This window comes from Equus quagga, chromosome 1, assembly GCF_021613505.1.
Source record: "Equus quagga isolate Etosha38 chromosome 1, UCLA_HA_Equagga_1.0, whole genome shotgun sequence".
In the NCBI taxonomy this organism is placed as follows: Eukaryota; Metazoa; Chordata; class Mammalia; order Perissodactyla; family Equidae; genus Equus; species Equus quagga.
In genome coordinates, this window is record NC_060267.1 from 70,632,740 (window position 1) to 70,649,328 (window position 16,589).

Here is a 16,589-nt window from a genome sequence, read left to right on the forward strand (position 1 = left end):
CTGCCTGGAGTGGGGCAGAGGTGATGGGTTCTGCAGGCCTGCCCAGCGTGAGGGAGCTTTATATTCTGAATCCCCTGCTCTCGCAGCCTGGCTACGGAAGGAGGGAATGAGAAACAGAGGGCTGGGTGAAGCCTCATTGTAAAACGTGAAGAGCTCTCTGGGTGAGAGCGGTTCTTTGGAGGAAGACCAAATGATGCTTTCCAACACAGAATGTAGAGTTTCCCCTGAAATGGATGGAGAGAGAAAATTCTTAAAAATAAAAGTGGCCTGATGGATATTAGAAAACCCATAAACCTTTGGGTTTAAATTCTGATTTTAAAGCCTTCTGGATTTAACCTCTCTCTCATCTGTAAGAAGAGATGACGATTATGTCTATGAAATAACATGTAAAGTGTCTAGTATGTTCCATAATGATGAATGCTGAGGGTTCCAAATAATTGGGTCCTGTTGATACACAGGGCCACTTCTTTTAAGTCCTCTTGGGTTCTTCTTTGGGTTGAGTTTACCCTTAGTGAATTAAAACATGGTTAAACAACAGGCTTCCTCTGCATTGGGAGGAAAAATATGTTTATATAAAAACTACTTTGCCCTCAAAAGATTCAAGCCGGAGATGGATGGAACAAGATGACTAGAATACCCAACTGCCAGTCTCTCCTTCTGTTTCCATCTACTGATCTTTCCATCTCTCCTTCGCTCCTTCCCTCCCTCCTTTTCTTCCTCCTTCTTCCTGTCTTCCTTCCATCACTTGTAACCTTGGAAAGCTTTTCAGTATTTGCCAGATGTGCCTCAAAAGCTGTAAGTGTCTTCTGCTCTCTTGCTGAGATGTCAATCACTCTGAAATGCTGGATATTTGGGAGGCATTCTCAAAGTTTCCAACCTTTCCCCAGAGCCACTGCCTTTGACCAAGTGTTTTGTGACATTTCACCCATATCTACTGCACGCTCCCTAAGAGGCTCAACCTTTCACATTCTCAGATCTCCCCCCACCCCCTGGCACTCTAATGAGACATGACATCGTTGCTGGCTAAGATGTCCACCTGCGAGCTGAGAGAAGCAGTGAGGCAACATTTAGGCAGGAATTCTTGGCCCGAGTGGTCCCACCTGGTGTTCCGCCTCAGTCACCTGGCTTCTGGTCCCCCGGCCCATGTGTCGTGGTGGCTCTGTGCCCCCTAACAGCTTGGGGAGAGGCCACGCATAGTGGTGCTGCCGAGCAAACAGAACCGGTGAGACCTCACTTCCTCGTTTGACTCCCTCTCCTTTCCCATATTGCTGCCTGGCGGGATCAGACCTTTGATGCCTAATGAGCTCAATGGCTTCCCTTCCCTGTGCTGAGGATTCAGGAAAGAGGGAGGCAAAGAGAGATGCCCTCAGAGCGCTCCACTTGACGAAGCGCTTCTGCCGCACAAAGTCGCTTCATCCTCCGACAACACTGTGCGGGATAATACTGTGACTCATAGTCCTGTTTTACGTCTGGGGAGCTTGAAGCTGAGAAAAACTACTTTTTTTTTTTAATTTAGTATAATTGTTTGTGGTCATTTATTTCACATTTATTTATATCATAAAGAGATTTGTGCAGAACTATAGGATTAAGAACAAATGAGGAAAATTGGGGCAAATGCAAAATCTGGAGAAGCCACTTGAAAGTTCCTCTGAAAAGATGGGAGAGCTCACCGAGAGGCTGGGTACTCAGTGTGCACCGGGAGGTGCAGAGCGTTTCGTCACAGTGGGCTGCAGACATGGCCCTGAGATTCCTGCCAACCATGGGAGAGAAGAAAACAGAATCCAACAGAACCAGTTGGATTTAGAGTGTTTGTGAGACTTTTGAAATTTTGTTAAGGAAATTTTCAGGAATCCTAGACACGAAAACCTGCAAGGAATTTCTCCAGTGAGTTCTCCGGAAGGGGACTGTGTAGGATATAGTGCATGTGGTCCCCACCATCAATACAGTGGTAAGTCCCACAGGGGCCATGGGAGCTGAACTGGTTTAACCACAGTCACCCAAGCAGTGAGCAGCGAAGCTATGAATAACCGGTCCTCTGATCCCAACACATCCATCATGTTGCCTGTCACTGGTTACCTACGATCTCTTCTGTTTATTGATAGAGATCATTTATATAAAAAGAGGCATCTGAGTAAGTAACTGTTGTCCTCATAGGGACTTACTAATTGTCAGAAAGTGCACAATCTCGAATGAACACGAGCATTTAGGATTGGTAGTAATAGTGACAACATTAACAACAACAATGGTTACTATTACTCAGTGCTTATTAGGTGGCAAGTGCTGTACTAAGTGTTTCCAATATGTCATTTTATGGAATTCTCAGAAAACCTTAAGTGGTGGATGTTACGGCTATCCCTGATCACAAGGGAAAAAACAGGCTCAGAAAGACTGAACGTCTTACCTAAGGTCACATGGCTAACAGGTGACCCAGCTGGGATCTGACCCACAGTCCATGACTTTAACCACCACTCTCTCACTCTAGGGAAGATGGTTGGTGTCACCCTGTTGAAAGTCCCAGTGGCTGTGACAGCTGGGTCCGAGGATGGAATTTTCTGTGGGGCTGGAGGTCAGAGACAAGGACCACTGAACCATAGACAGCAAGCTGCTTCAGGACATCTGTGTCTGCTATCTGTGTCCTGGCCTGGCCTTGGTGTCCACCTCAACTCAAAATGGCAGCTCAGTGGGAAGCTGATCTTGACAAGTCAAGAGACGGAGTTGGGTGTTTGCCTCACAATTTCAAGTTGGGGCTGATCTCAAAGTAACAAGAGGTGGCTCTTTCTGCAACTGTGCTCTCCTTGCTCTGTGGATGAATAAACATCTTTGGTCTCTAGGGTCTGCGGGAAGAGATCTTTCTGTGGCCTTCATTAATTAAAATACTTGGGATGAAAGGCAAGAACAACAACTTCTGAACTGGCCCTGAGACTGACCTACTGCTTGCAAGAATAGAGTTTCCTTCGCTTTTTGTCCAGACAAATAGCTATATTTAAATAGGGAGGGAAGGAAAGAGAATCCACTTTGCTCATGGCAAATCTGAATGCGAAATAATCATGGATTCGTGTTGCTGTGGCAAAAGAGAGCGTACTGTTTGTTCATGCGTTCAGCAAACATTCATTATTTGCCTCTTACATGCCACACTGTGCTGGGTTCTTTGGGTCAGATGGGGTGTGTAAGACCCAGAACGTGCCCTCCTCAAGGAGATGGAGCGTGTGCATAAGTATATGTAAGACAGTGATAACTTTCCAGGAGAGTCACAGTGGCAGATATATTTCTGTTTGGGGTAGACAAATGTGGTGAAGGGGGAGTGGCTTTCAAAGTGAGCCATGATGCCATTTCAACAGGCAGAGAAGACTTAAGGTGGGGTATGTTAGTTTCCTGGGTGGCTTAAAATAACAAAAATGTATTCTGTCACCTTTTTGGAGCCAGGAACTTTGAAATCCAGGTGTCAGCGGGCTGTACTCCCTCCGAAGGCTCTAGAGAAGAATCCCCCTTCCTTGGCTCTTCCTAGCTTCTGGTGGCTCCCGACATTCCTTGATATTCCTTGCCCTGTAGCTGCACCATTCCAAACTCTGCCTCCATCTGCCCATGGCCTTCGTCCCTGCATGTGTCTCTGTGTGCCCTCTCCTCTTCTTATAAGAACACCAGTCATTGGATTTAGGACCCACCCTAATCCGGTATGGCCTCATCTTGACTAATAACATCTGCAAAGAGCTTGTGTCTCAATAAAATCACATTATGAGGATCCAGGTAGACATAAATTTCAGGGGGACTGTTTGACCCACTACATGGCAGGGGGGTGGGGGCTTAACAAACCACTCAGGTGAGTGGAAGCAAGATGTATTTACAGCGTGGTGTTAGGCCATTCTGAGGAGGGCCTGAAGGGGGTAGGAGGCAAGGCCGGAAAAGTATGTTCTGGCCAAGTTATGGAGAGCTTGGATACCAAGTAGGAGTTTGAACTTGACTCAGCAGACAGAATTAAAGCCAGGGTACTGCGGAGACACCTGGTGGATACTAATTTAGCAAAGATTGAAGCGAAGGATTGGTAGACCCATCTCTTTGAGGAACTGTGAACTTAGGTCAGATCAACATTTGGTGAGGTTGGCCATGATTGGACCAGTTTAACCAGGGAAAAATTAAGCTCTGAGACTTTAGTTTCAGGAGAAAGATGGTGGTAAGACTTTTGGTGGGTTTTCATTCATGCAACCAAAACGTTATTGAACACCCACTGTGTGTCGGCATTGTTTTAAGCTCTGGGAATACAACCATGAAGAAGCAAGGTTTGTGTCCTGAAGGAACTTGAACTTCAATGGGAAGAGAGACAGTGAACAAGGGAATAAATAGTCCTTATGAGTACATTTCTAGTGAGTTTATCACCCTTGGAAAAATGATGCCTCGTGCATAGCTTTGCCTGTATGTACCTTGCGCCCCCAAAGTGGACCTGAAAAATTGGGCACAGATTGAATTATAGGGATGAAACAGTTTTGCCAAATATTTACATGATGATTATGGAGCTGTGAAATCGCTGATACTGGACTGCAGTCGGCATATTAACTCAAAATTTCTGCTTCCCGGCCTGTAGCCCCAATACTTAGACAAATGCTGAATTTAACTGAACCCCACCTTTGGGCATCTTTTTGGAATGGAACTAATCTCCCTTAATTTATCTGATCAATATTGTTTTTCTTGAGAAAAAATTCTACAGTGAGATTGCCAATCTTTCATTTTGTTCAGTGAAATTATATGTTTCCTTCCATCGCCATCAAATACTTTGCCTGTTGTAGTTAGAGGTGCGATTCTCAGCTCTCTCTGGCTTGAAGGTGGTAGCCTGGATAACACCAAAGCTTAATAACTTCTTACTAGGAGCTGTTGTGCCTTGTTTATGTGTGTCTGTTTATGGTTATGTTTGGGGATGATTGTTTTTTGAGAAACCCATCGTTAGTTTCTTAATGGCTTTCTCGTACTCAGCCTTTGTCTCTTGTGTGGCTGAGACAGAGTATGGGTGGGTCTTTGGTTTGGCCCAAAGAGGGGCGCAGTCCTCTCCCATGATAATCTGCCTACAAAGTTTGCAGGAGTGAATGACTTCCAGATCTCTCCCTGCTTCTTCAGACTTGGCACTTTGTGGAGAGGAAACCCATGTGTGTTGTGGTCTGCCTTTCAGGAAGGATTTTTACTTGGTGATTCTGGACTCCACAGTGATGTGGTTTTTCACCATTTGGAGCAAAAATGACCCTACTTTGTAGTTGCAGTTCTGCAGATTTTTCCAGTGAGCACACGGGAGTTGACAGCACACACTTCTCGGCTCTTGTTGCACCCTTGTACCCGTGCGCCTCAGTGTGGCATTCCTCTGGGGTCCAGCTGCAGAACCAGGCATCTTTTGAGTGGGACGACACGAGAGACACAATCTATCTTGCAGTCGAACTGGTGAAGTCATAATATTTTTGCAGCCACTGCTAGAAGCTGAGTCACAATGAGTGTGATTCAGCCCTTGCTTTCTTACCCAAGGTAATTTTGAGAGGTGTGAAGTCAAGAAAGGCCCACAGTTGTCACTGCCCCCATAGAAAAAAGCCCTGAGTGCTGAGCTTCTGTGGCCAAGACAGGGCTCCAGCCTTACCTGGAAACTTTCCCGTCTCTAACTTTATGTCCCTCGCTTGCCTCAATCGTGAATAACCTCATTCAGAAAACGCTGTCAATCATTGGCCCGCCTTTCAAGGTCTGTCTTGTTTTTTTATCTTGGTCATGTTAGCCGTGTTTTTAGAAAGGAGAAAAAGTTAACTTTTTTCTACAATTCATATCTTAGTAAAAATCCACCTAACTAAGAGACTTGGGATGTTAGTAATGTCTTAGTTTGGAAATAGGAAATCTTATATTTCAGAGTAAGAAAACAGGGAAATGATCAGATTTGAAGATATTTGGAAGAAACTCAGATCGAAATGGTTGCCTTAGATATCTATAGCTTTTGCATTTCTGTGTTTTGGTTTTTTTGGTGAGGAAGATTCCCTCTGAGCTAACATCTCTTGCCAATATTCCTCTTTTTGGCTTGAGGAAGATTAGCCCTGAGCTAACATTCCTAATAGTCTTCCTTTATTTTGGGTGTGGGATGCCACCTCTACATGGCTTGATGAGTGGTGTAGATCCACACCGGGATCCGAACCCACAAATCCTGGGGTGCTAAAGCGGAGTGTGCAAACTTAACCACTACACCACGGGGCCAGCCCCCAGCTTTTGCGTTGTTAGAATATTAGGAATTATTAGTTAGGCTTATAAGTACACTGAATACAGATTGAGTGTTGCCGGGAGTTCTTTTCAGGGGTGAAGGAGCAGGGCGCTGGCTAAGGTCAGGAGGCCTGTGCTCCCAGGTCACAACTTTGTACTGAGCTAGAGGAGTGACTTTGAGGAAGCAGCTTAACAGGTCAGTTCTCAGTTTCCACATCAATAAACTGAAGATAGAAAAGTGACTCTGCAGGGTCTTATGAGAATGAAAAGTGGCAGTGAGGGCAGAACACCGAACAGTGCCTGAAACATAGCGAGCACGTAATCAATTGTAGCGGTGGTTCACATTGATTATTATTACTGAAACTCCAAGGTTTTTGGGAGTGCTCATGACTGTGTAAAATTCACTTAGACACACATAGTGAAATTGGAAACCGCAAAGAAAACTAACCAAAGTGGTAGAGGAATTGAAAGGGAGACCTATGAAAAACCGTTTTGAAAGCACTGATTATTTACGGGGGAGAAGTGAACACAGGAGGATGACTGAGCGACTTCTTCAAGGTGTGGGACACATCGTTGTATGGAAAGTCATACCCAGCTGTTCTCCATCTCCACTGGGGTCAAGAGAGCCAGGGCAGACGGGACAGGCCAGAGCCAACAAGTGAAAGTGGAAGCAGAAGGAATGACGAAATAGAAATCAGGAACAAACACAGAGAGCAAGGGGGTGATGCAGTCTCAAGGAAGGTGCCAGAAAAGTTCATGTCAATACTTCCCATGAATCCCTGAGGTGTGAAAGCATATGCTCAGTGTGGGGGCTGGTCCCCCTGGTTCAGCCTGTACCACCGTCTCTTCTCGTGGGCACCAGCTCGTGCATGGTTCACGTCCACACATCTTACCCAGGGCAGCTGGAGTTAATGCTTGGCACTTGGCTTAGAGCAGTGGTTCTCAGCCTGGGTCCACCTTGCTTCCGTGGGGTGCATTTGTCTGGAAGCATTTCTAGGTGTCACAACTAGGGAAGAGGGGGTGCTTCTGGCGTCTAGTGGGTAGAAGCCAGGGATGCTGATAAACATCCTACAGTTCACAGAACAGCCCCCACCACAAAGAATTGCCTGGCCCCCAAATGTCAGTCATGCTACTCTTGAGAAACCCTGGGCGAGGGGAGTAGGACAGTGGCAGGACATCTTAAGGCTCACTGGTTTACGCCAAAGCATTTTGTCTTCCATTTACGCCAAACCATGGAACTGAATGGTTAGAAGACTGTTAAACATTTGCTATTCTAAGAAAATGTGTGGATTACATTATAATCATGTGTTTCTTAGCTGTCTGCTATACATTGGTTTAAAAATATTTATATTTCAATAAGCCACTGACTCTTCGTATAGGGAAAATAACGTGCATTAGAGCTCCAGGGAGTCTGTTGCAGACACCACCTTCCACAGTCCCTCTGCCCAGCTTTCCGCTGGCCAATTAATCGCCACATTCAAGGGCTCCGAGGCAGCGACTGCCCTGCAGTGAGAATGTGGTGGTTGAGACGAAGCCATGACGATGGGTGGGGAAAAGTCCCCAGGAGCCCAACACAGGCCAACAACAGGGGGAGGATTCGCCCAGTGCGTCGCATCAGCGCACAAAATACTCATGCTCTGGAAACATCGCTACTCAGTGACTCTGAGAATAAATCACGCTTTCTTGACTTAATAACACATTGCTGTTTCTAAATAATATAAGTATATGTTGTGTGCGTCCATTTGTAAACTTTCAGAGTCTTATGAAATCCAGACACAGCATGAACACACACGCTATATTTGATCCTTGCATAAATAGCACAGATTTTAATTTTATCCCAGTTATGGATATCTGGCGCGTGCGCCAATGCTCTGGGCAGACTGGTGTGAAATTTAATTTGAGCAGTTAAACACAAGGGTGAGAGAGTGCAAAATAAACAAGCACACGCATTTCCAGCCCTACAGCATTTGGTGTGTTAACAGGAAAAGCACCCAAATCCTCTCTCTCTCTTATTTTTCCCTGGTGACAATCAGATTACAGATTGTCTGAAAAGGCCCAGATCCTCCGTATCTCCCACGCCACCCCCACCTCCCCCTGAATGTTGGCTGCGGCCATGTCACTTGTGAGCTCCTTATAGTTAGAGGTGGAGTTTCAGTGAATAAAAGTGTACAGGTTTCATTTTCAGATTTGAAATTAAAGATTCCTTTGGTTTCGGGAAAAGGAAAACAGTCCCTTGAGAGCATGTTGGAAGGGGAAACAGGAATGGAATTGGAAATGATGGGGAAGGATGGAGTGGCAGTTCCACAGGCAGGGATGCAGCTCTCATCTTGCCAGTTACAATGTCTTTGACCTCTGGAGAGTTACTTAAAAGTCGGTTCCTCACTTGACTAAATGGGAATAATTCCAGCCTAAGAGTTCCTAGGAAGGGGCACTGGGGTGGCACACAGGTGCTCGGGGAATGTCAGTTTCCTCCTCCTTAAAGACACCTGTAAGTCCAGCCTAAATGACCCTTGCTGCTGAGGAAGTAGGAAGTGCTAATGGTTGTTGTCAATGGTCGTTCATGTTGGTAAAGATGGCAGCCCCTTCATTCTTCTCCCCTCCTTTAATCACCTCCCTTCAGGAATTTGCAAGCACGTTGCAGCCTGCCCACCCCTCATAATAGCTCATTCTGGGTATTCAGTTCACAAGGAGCTTTTCGTCTTAAAAACACCTCCTCGTACCCAAGGAATATGCTTTGGGGTTGGAGATGGGGCAGCATTGTACGTGTGTGCGGTTCACGGACCCAAACTGATAAGAAGTAGCAAAGCGGAGTGCATGAGTTTCTTCTTCTATTCCAAAGAGAGGACGTGTGCCTACCGTCAGTAAAACGTGCCGTCTTCCCATCCGGTTTGTTTCCGCAGAGGAGCGCGTTGTCCCCATTGAAGTGTGCCGGTCCAAACTCTCCAAATACTTGCAGGGAGTAGTTTTCCGCTGCGATAAGTGTACCTTCACCTGCTCCAGCGACGAGAGCCTCCAGCAGCACATCGAAAAGCACAACGAACTGAAACCCTACAAATGCCAGCTCTGCTACTACGAGACCAAGCACACGGAGGAGCTGGACAGCCACCTTCGGGACGAGCATAAGGTACTTGCCTGGGACTTCCTGCCTCCCGCCCTCTGCATGCCTGTGGGGAGGGGCCCTCGGGGGGAGGACAGAGAGAAATCGAGTCACACCCACTGTGTGTGCGACAGAGACACGAACAGAAATAATGTTTAAAATGAGGGCCAGTTTTTTTCTGCTCTAAAAGAAGGATAAGGTCATTTTAGGAAATTGGAACACAGAGGTGGGGATAAGGAAAATCACCCACATCCAACTGCCTAACATTTTTGGTCTCTTCTATGCCCATTTTCCTTTGTTTTACATAATTGTGACTATTTTTGTTGTTAGTTCCGTAAAGTCAGTCAATTCTGACTCCTAGCGACCTTGTGGACAGCAGAGGGTAACCCTGCCCGCTGTTTTTGCGCCATCCTCTCACCTTCCGGCGCTGTATCAGACAATGCTCTGATGCTATTCACAAGGTTTTCGTGTCCAGTTTTTCGGAAGTGGAAGGCCAGCTCCTTCTTCCTAGTCTGCCTTAGTCTGGAAGCTCCACTGAAACCTGTCCACCATGGTTCAAATACACCACAGGTGTTTGAATTACCCATGGCATAGCTTTCAGCATCACAGCAACACATCGCCGCCACCACCTGACAACCGACAGACGGATGCTGTGGGTGGTGTGGTTCCCTCACCAGGAAACAAACCTGGGCCGCAGTGGTGAGAGCACAGAATCTTAACCACTAGACCACCAGAGCCAGCTAATTGTGATTATACTATCCATGAAATAGGGTACCATCTCCCCTCCTTTTGTTTTTTACTTAACATCCTAATAGGAGTATTTTTCCATGTTATTTTAAATGTATTATCACAAGGGTTAACAAACTTTTTCTGTACAGAGCCAGAGAGTAAATATATTAGGTTTTGCGGGCCAGCTGGTCTCAGTGGAACTACTCAGCTCTGCCCTTATAGCAAGAAGGCAGCAATAGACAAGACATAAACGAATGGGCGTGGTTGTGTTCCAGTAAAACTTTATTTACAAAAATAGGCTACAGGCTGTGGACCCATAGTCGCTGGCCCCTATTCTAGCTGATGGTTCTGCCCCCGTGTCCGTCAATGATGTAGGTTGTTTCCAACATTTTGCTAGCTACAAAGATTTTTCCAAGGCATTGCTATTCATGTCTAAACACTGTAAGGACTGGGAAAGAGGTGTTTTATTTGGGGAGGGGGATTGATAAAGAACAGATTAGCAAAGGACGTAAAATAAGGGGTTTGTGAAAAATACTGTCTCCCGGAGGTCTGCTGATCAGAGGGTAAAGTCATCCAGGATGGCTTCCTCACTTCTCATCAGGCTTATTTGGCACATCAGCAATTGATAGGATTGTTTCTAGTTTGCGTATTGCCGGGGGGGGGGGGGGGGGGCATGATTTCTGTTTGTTTCATGAAAAGAGCCTATTGAAATGCTTTGTAATTAACGAACAAATCCAAACAACTAGTGAGTGTTTACTTAAGGCGCAATGAGAAGCACTTCTGAGAATGTTTCCTTCTTCCTTGCTCTGCATCCTCCTCAGTGGAAATACAGCTCCTGTTGTCTGGCCTTACAAGTCCAAGTTATAAAGATTTTAGTCTGAATTGTCCACACCCGAGGCTTAGATTTTTTTCTACAGGGCCTTGAGAGAGAAGGCTGAGCTTTATCACCCATCCACAACTTAATGGTTTTATGGCACCCTTTCTGCTTTGAAAGGCATTCATTTTCTAATGTGTCTGCCCAAAAAAATGAAAGCGGGAAGAAAAGCCTAAATTATCTCACTTAAAAACTTTGCTATCCTTTCTTATCCAAACTTCATGGGCATTTCTGCTCCCAAACTCCAAGGGAAATCATTCATCTATTTCAAACGGAGCTGTCTTATTTATGTAACCACCGCAGAACTTTTTATTATAGCGTTCAAGCCTGCAGGCTAGAATTTGGGGACAGAGCAAACCAGGAAGATAAATTCTTCCCCAGTTGTTGCATATTAGCTGTGAGTCATTGGGGAAATCCAGAGAGGCTAGAAACCCTAAAATGTGGAGCCCGAAGCTTCCCGAGCAGGGGTGGAAGGCTGGGGCTTCGCGATAGGCATCAGGGAAATGTGTTGCTCAGGAAAAGAGGGACCTAGTTTAGAGGTTTTTGGAGCCACACAGATGGGGGTTTGAATCTTGTCTCCATCATTTACTGTACAACTTCAAGTTCCTTAAATTCCTGATTTGTAAATGGGAATCAGTAAACTTGTCTCAGAAGTTTCGTAAGATTGAGCAAGGTCCTGGTCTTTCCCCACTTTGAGACCCACTGTGTTCCTCAGTCTGTTTGTGAGTTGAGCTGTGCTCAAATAGAACAGCTGTACCTATCATAAAGGCACTTATGTTCCCAAAGACCTAAAATACATTATAAAATCACTAATTGCACCTTGCATTTTAGACACGGTCTTTAGTGTTATACTTTCACTATGCTATGTGATGCTCTTTAATTTTACTCTTGGTCATGGTTGACCAGCTTATGAAGTCCAATGGGCGCCTAATTGAGGCTGAAGAATTGCCACATTCAGCAGCCTAATGATTTTGCTCTTTGTCTCGATTGTTGTTGAGTTTATGGGACTCATGCTTATACTGATGGCGGCACTGTCCCCATTTTCTGTTTCTTCTTTTCTGAGTGTTGAGTACAAAATGCAGTTGGAATTTTAAAAATAATTATCCAAACACGGTTTTATAAACAAAGATAGCAGTGCTGCTGAAACTTAAGTTTTGACTGATAGGCAGTGACATTATACGCTGATTAAATATGTGCATTTATCGGGGTGAAGGATATGCAAAAGTCTGATTTTGGCATCCATGAAAGGGGTATAGCAGTGTCAGTGTACCATGCACTAAAGAGAAGTTTGTTGATAATTCCAATACAAAAGTCAAGGACCATAAGACAGAAACAAGAAATTCAAAGCATAAGAATTGGAAAGCAAGAAATAAAAGTGTTTTTGTTCACACACAATGTGATCTTTATACATAGAAAATCCTAAGAAATCTATTTTTAAAAAGCTACTAGAATATTATTGAGTTTAGCAAGGTTGCAGGATATAAGATCAATATACAAAAATCAATTACATTTCTGTATACTAGTAATGGACAATCTGAAAATGAAATTTTCAAAAGATCAATTCTATTTACAATAACATGAAAAAGAATAAAATACTTAATACATTTAACATAAGAACTAGGAGAGCTACAAAATCTTGTTGAGAGAAATGAGAAGTAAATTAATGCAATATATATATCATCTTCATGGATTGGAAGCTCAATATTGGTAATTCTTCCTAAATTGATTTAACATAATCTCCATCAAAATCTCAGTAGGCTTTTTTCTTTGGCAGAAATTGATACGCTGATATTGAAATTTCTATGGAAATGCAAAGAACCCTGAACACCCTAAATAGTATGGAAAAAAAAAACAAAATTGGAAGACTTACCCTTCCTGATTTCAAAACTTACTATTAAATTATAGTAGTCAAGAGAGTATGGTGTTGACATAGGGATAGATGTATGGACCAATGGTGCAGAAGAAAGAGTCTAGAGATAAACCCTCATGTATGTGATCAGTTTATTTTTACGAAAGGTGCCAAGGTGATAAGGAAAGGATTTTTTTTTTAACAAACAGTACTAGAACAATTGGATTTCCATATGCAAAATAATGACCCTTTACCCTTGCATCTCTCCCAACACAAAAATGAAATCAAAATGGACCATAAACCTAAACATATGAGCTAAAACTATAACCCTTGTATAAAAATAGCAGAAATTTCCCTTGGGTTGGGGGAAATTTTCTTAGATATGATACAAAAGCTATGGACATCAAAAGAAAAAATCAATTAAGTTAGATGTCATCAAAGTTAAATTTTTGCTCTTTAGAAGATACCATTAAGGAAATGAAAAGACAAGCAACAGATTGGAAGTAAACATTTGTAAAGTAATTATCTAACAAAGGACTTTAACCAAAATATATAAAGAACTTTTACAACTCAATAATAATAAGAGAAACAATTCCATTAAAAATGAGGAAAAGGTTGCAGTAGACACTTTATTCATGAGAATATTCAAATGGCAAATGATCACGTGAAACGATGCTCAGTAAGACTCATCATTAGGGAAATGCAAATTGAAACAACAGTAAGATATCACTACCCACCCACCAGAAAGGCTAAAATTAAGAAGACTGATGGTGCCAAAGTGTTGGCAAGGATGTGGAGATTGGAAATCTCATCAGTGCTGGTTGGAACATAAAATGGCATAGCCACTTTGGAGCATTTTGGCAATTTGTTTAAAAGTTAAACATACACTTCCCATCTGATCCAGCAAGTCTTCTCTCACATAGAGTGAGTGGATAAACAAAATGTTCTGTATCCATAGGTCGGAATACTACTCATCAGTAAAAATAAATGAGCTACTGATACATGTAACAACACGGATAAATCTCAAAAACATCATGTTAAATGGACAGAAGCCAGACACAAAAGACTACATATGGTATGATTCCGTTTATATGAAATTTCTAGAAAAGCCAAAACTGTGGAGACAAGGCAACTCAGTGGTTGCTTGGGGCTGGAAGTTAGGAGGAAGAATTGATTGTGGAGGATATGAAGGAACTTCTTAGAGTAATAGAAGAATCCTTAAACTAGATTGTAGTGAGGGTTGCACAAATGCACAAATTGGCTAAAAGTCATTGAACTGTTCATTTAAAATAGATGAATTTTATGGTAAGGAGAGTATACCTCAATACCTAAAAGATACAAGTTTCACAGGAGCTGACATGTAGTAAGTCCTCAATAAATTTTAATTTTCCACAGTCTTTTATAAGTTGGTCCTGGGAACAGATAACTTTAAAGATGCTCAAGATCCAGATTAATGTGTAAACTGCCAAAAATAAAATGTGGAGTAGACTTTGCAATTGGTTCTAAGCTAGGGTTCACTATTTTTTTTTTCCCTGTAAGACTATGTGTTGAGTGCATTACTCGTTACATTCTTCCACAAATAGCTTTAAGTGATTTTGTGTGGTGGAGAGAATCTGTAGAAGAAACTAGAAGATACTGTAAGATGTATTTTTAGTGAAAGGATTTCATTAAACAGAGATGAATGTTCAAAACTGAACCTCTGAATTCTGCCTGCAAAGCTTATAAAACTCAGGAATGTCTCTAAAGATGTCAGACTGTATTGTTCATGTACTGGACAGAATACTGGTACAGCAGGAAGAGTCCTTAAAGTCAAAAGTACCATCCCATTTAAGAACCGGATTGTCAAGTGCAGTGGATTTATGCTCCCATATTTATTCTCAGGAGCCAAGTTGAAGTAGAAAAGGGATGACAATCAACCCCATCTTTTTTTTTTTCATGAGGAAGATTGGCCCTGAGTTTATATCCATTGCCAATCTTCCTCTTCTTGTTTGAGGAAGATTGTCCCTGAGCTAACATCTGTGCCAGTTGTCCTCTATTTTATATGTGGGATGCCACCATTGGCTTGATGAGCGGTGTATAGGTCCACGCCAGGATCTGAACCCATGAACCAAGGGCCTCAGAAGGAGAACATGTGAATGTAACCATTCTGCCACTGGGCTGGCTCCAACAGTGTCAGTTTTTAGGTGACACTTGTCTTCCTAGACCTTTATCTTTGTGCCAGTGAAGAAGGAATCTCTTGGAATCTAAAGTAAACAGTGCAGGCTGTTTGAAATCTTATTTTTTGTCCCTCAACTCCCTCTTTCTGCTTTCACTAGATTTTCCAGAAGGCAAACTAATCTTTCAATCCCTCCCTCCTTCCATTCCTCTCTCTCTCTCTCTCTTTCTCACACACACCCGCACACACACACACAATGAACTCATGTATCAATAGTGCCATTTATTAGCATCGCTGGTGAAAGATGAAGACTTAAGATTTCTAGGAACCTTGAAGTCATGAGAAAAACCAAACCTTGCGCTTCTCACATTTAAAAAAAAAAAATCCAGTTTTTTTTTTCAAGAAAGTTTAAGTATATGCAATACCTTGTTAGTGTTCTTTATGGTTCTGAAGTCTCTTTGCTAGTTAAGGAACATAAAAATATATTATCTCTAACTTGGTTTGCTCGTAAAATTGTCATGTTCGGTGTATTAAATTTAGAAGGATAGACTATTCAGGCAATACACATTCACTAATTGAATTTACTTTGAAATGTTTTTAATTTTTTATACAAATGGTGCCTCAGGCAGCTGAAGTCTAAGGAGCTCGTATCTCTTACTTTCCACCAGTTTAGGGGAAGCAGCGAACGTTAAGCTCAGAAGGAATCATCAACATTTTAGTTAGTCCTATAAAACTGTTCAGCTTTCTGGTCTAGTGACATCCACAGTGGCAAAAAAGTCACATAGAACCATTTGTTTCCAGCAAAGGAAATGCAGAGAAATAGAGCAAAAGAACTTTCTCGCACTCCAAGTCAGGAAACACACCTGGGGCCGTGTTTTTGGATTGCGTTTAATTTCTGAAATAAGTACTAGCGGCTTTAGCTTTATCAGCTCCGAGGATTTCTGCAAGCTGAAGTTTTCTCCAGAAGATCATGTCATTTCATCTCTGCTTTCCTTCATGTTAGTCTTGCTTCCTGATTTGTCAACCGTAGACCCATTTCTTTTATGCGCTTTGGAAGACAGAGAAATCAGAAGCAGATGAGCAAGAGGGGTGACCATTTTTCAGAGGGATGTGCCTGGCAGAACATTAGGCGGTATTTCTCAAGTAGACATTTGAAGATGCTCTTTGCTTGCGACCTTTAAGACTATCCACTCCACTCTCCAGTCACAGTTAACTGCTCCTGCTTTTAAGCTTCCCTAGGACTTTCCTTATTCTTCTGTTAAGGCACTGATTTCATGTTGTCTCAACTTACGCTTAGCTCTTAACAAGTCTTGTCATTGGATGCAACATTCTTAAAATGGAAACCGCCTTATTTATTCCTCTTTTCTTCCAAAGTCTAACCACAGTGCCCTGCTTACAGTAAGGGCTCCAGTAGCTGTTGGCGAAAGAAATCGATAAATGAAATCACTTTTCACATAGGAGATTTTAAGTATCCTGTTTGTTCAAATAAGCAAAATTTGGCAGCACTGTCAGCATCTTTGCCTGTGGATTTCGAGTTCAGGAGATTGGCAACAGCTCAGTTGGCCAACTATAAAGTTCTCTGACTTTCTTAATGGTGCCTTTCACTTGGCTTTCTTGAGCACTTGTGACTCGAGTTAGGACGAGATTCTCAAAATGAGTTGATTTTGTCTGAGCT

The 16,589-nt window shown here is 42.9% G+C and overlaps 1 protein-coding gene across 12 annotated transcripts in view; it reads left to right on the plus strand.

Moving 5' to 3' along the window:
• Nucleotides 1–16,589, plus strand: part of ZNF462 (zinc finger protein 462) — a 140,066-nt gene that overhangs the window by 107,980 nt on the left and 15,497 nt on the right. For all 12 annotated transcript variants that reach the window (XR_006885109.1, XR_006885102.1, XM_046638528.1 and 9 more), the window contains one exon: nucleotides 9,111–9,334. Coding sequence is in view for 10 of the 12 variants with exons in the window: in XM_046638528.1 (XP_046494484.1) it covers nucleotides 9,111–9,334 (224 nt within the window). In the remaining 2 variants the exon portion in view is untranslated. The remainder of the gene's footprint in view (nucleotides 1–9,110; nucleotides 9,335–16,589) is intronic.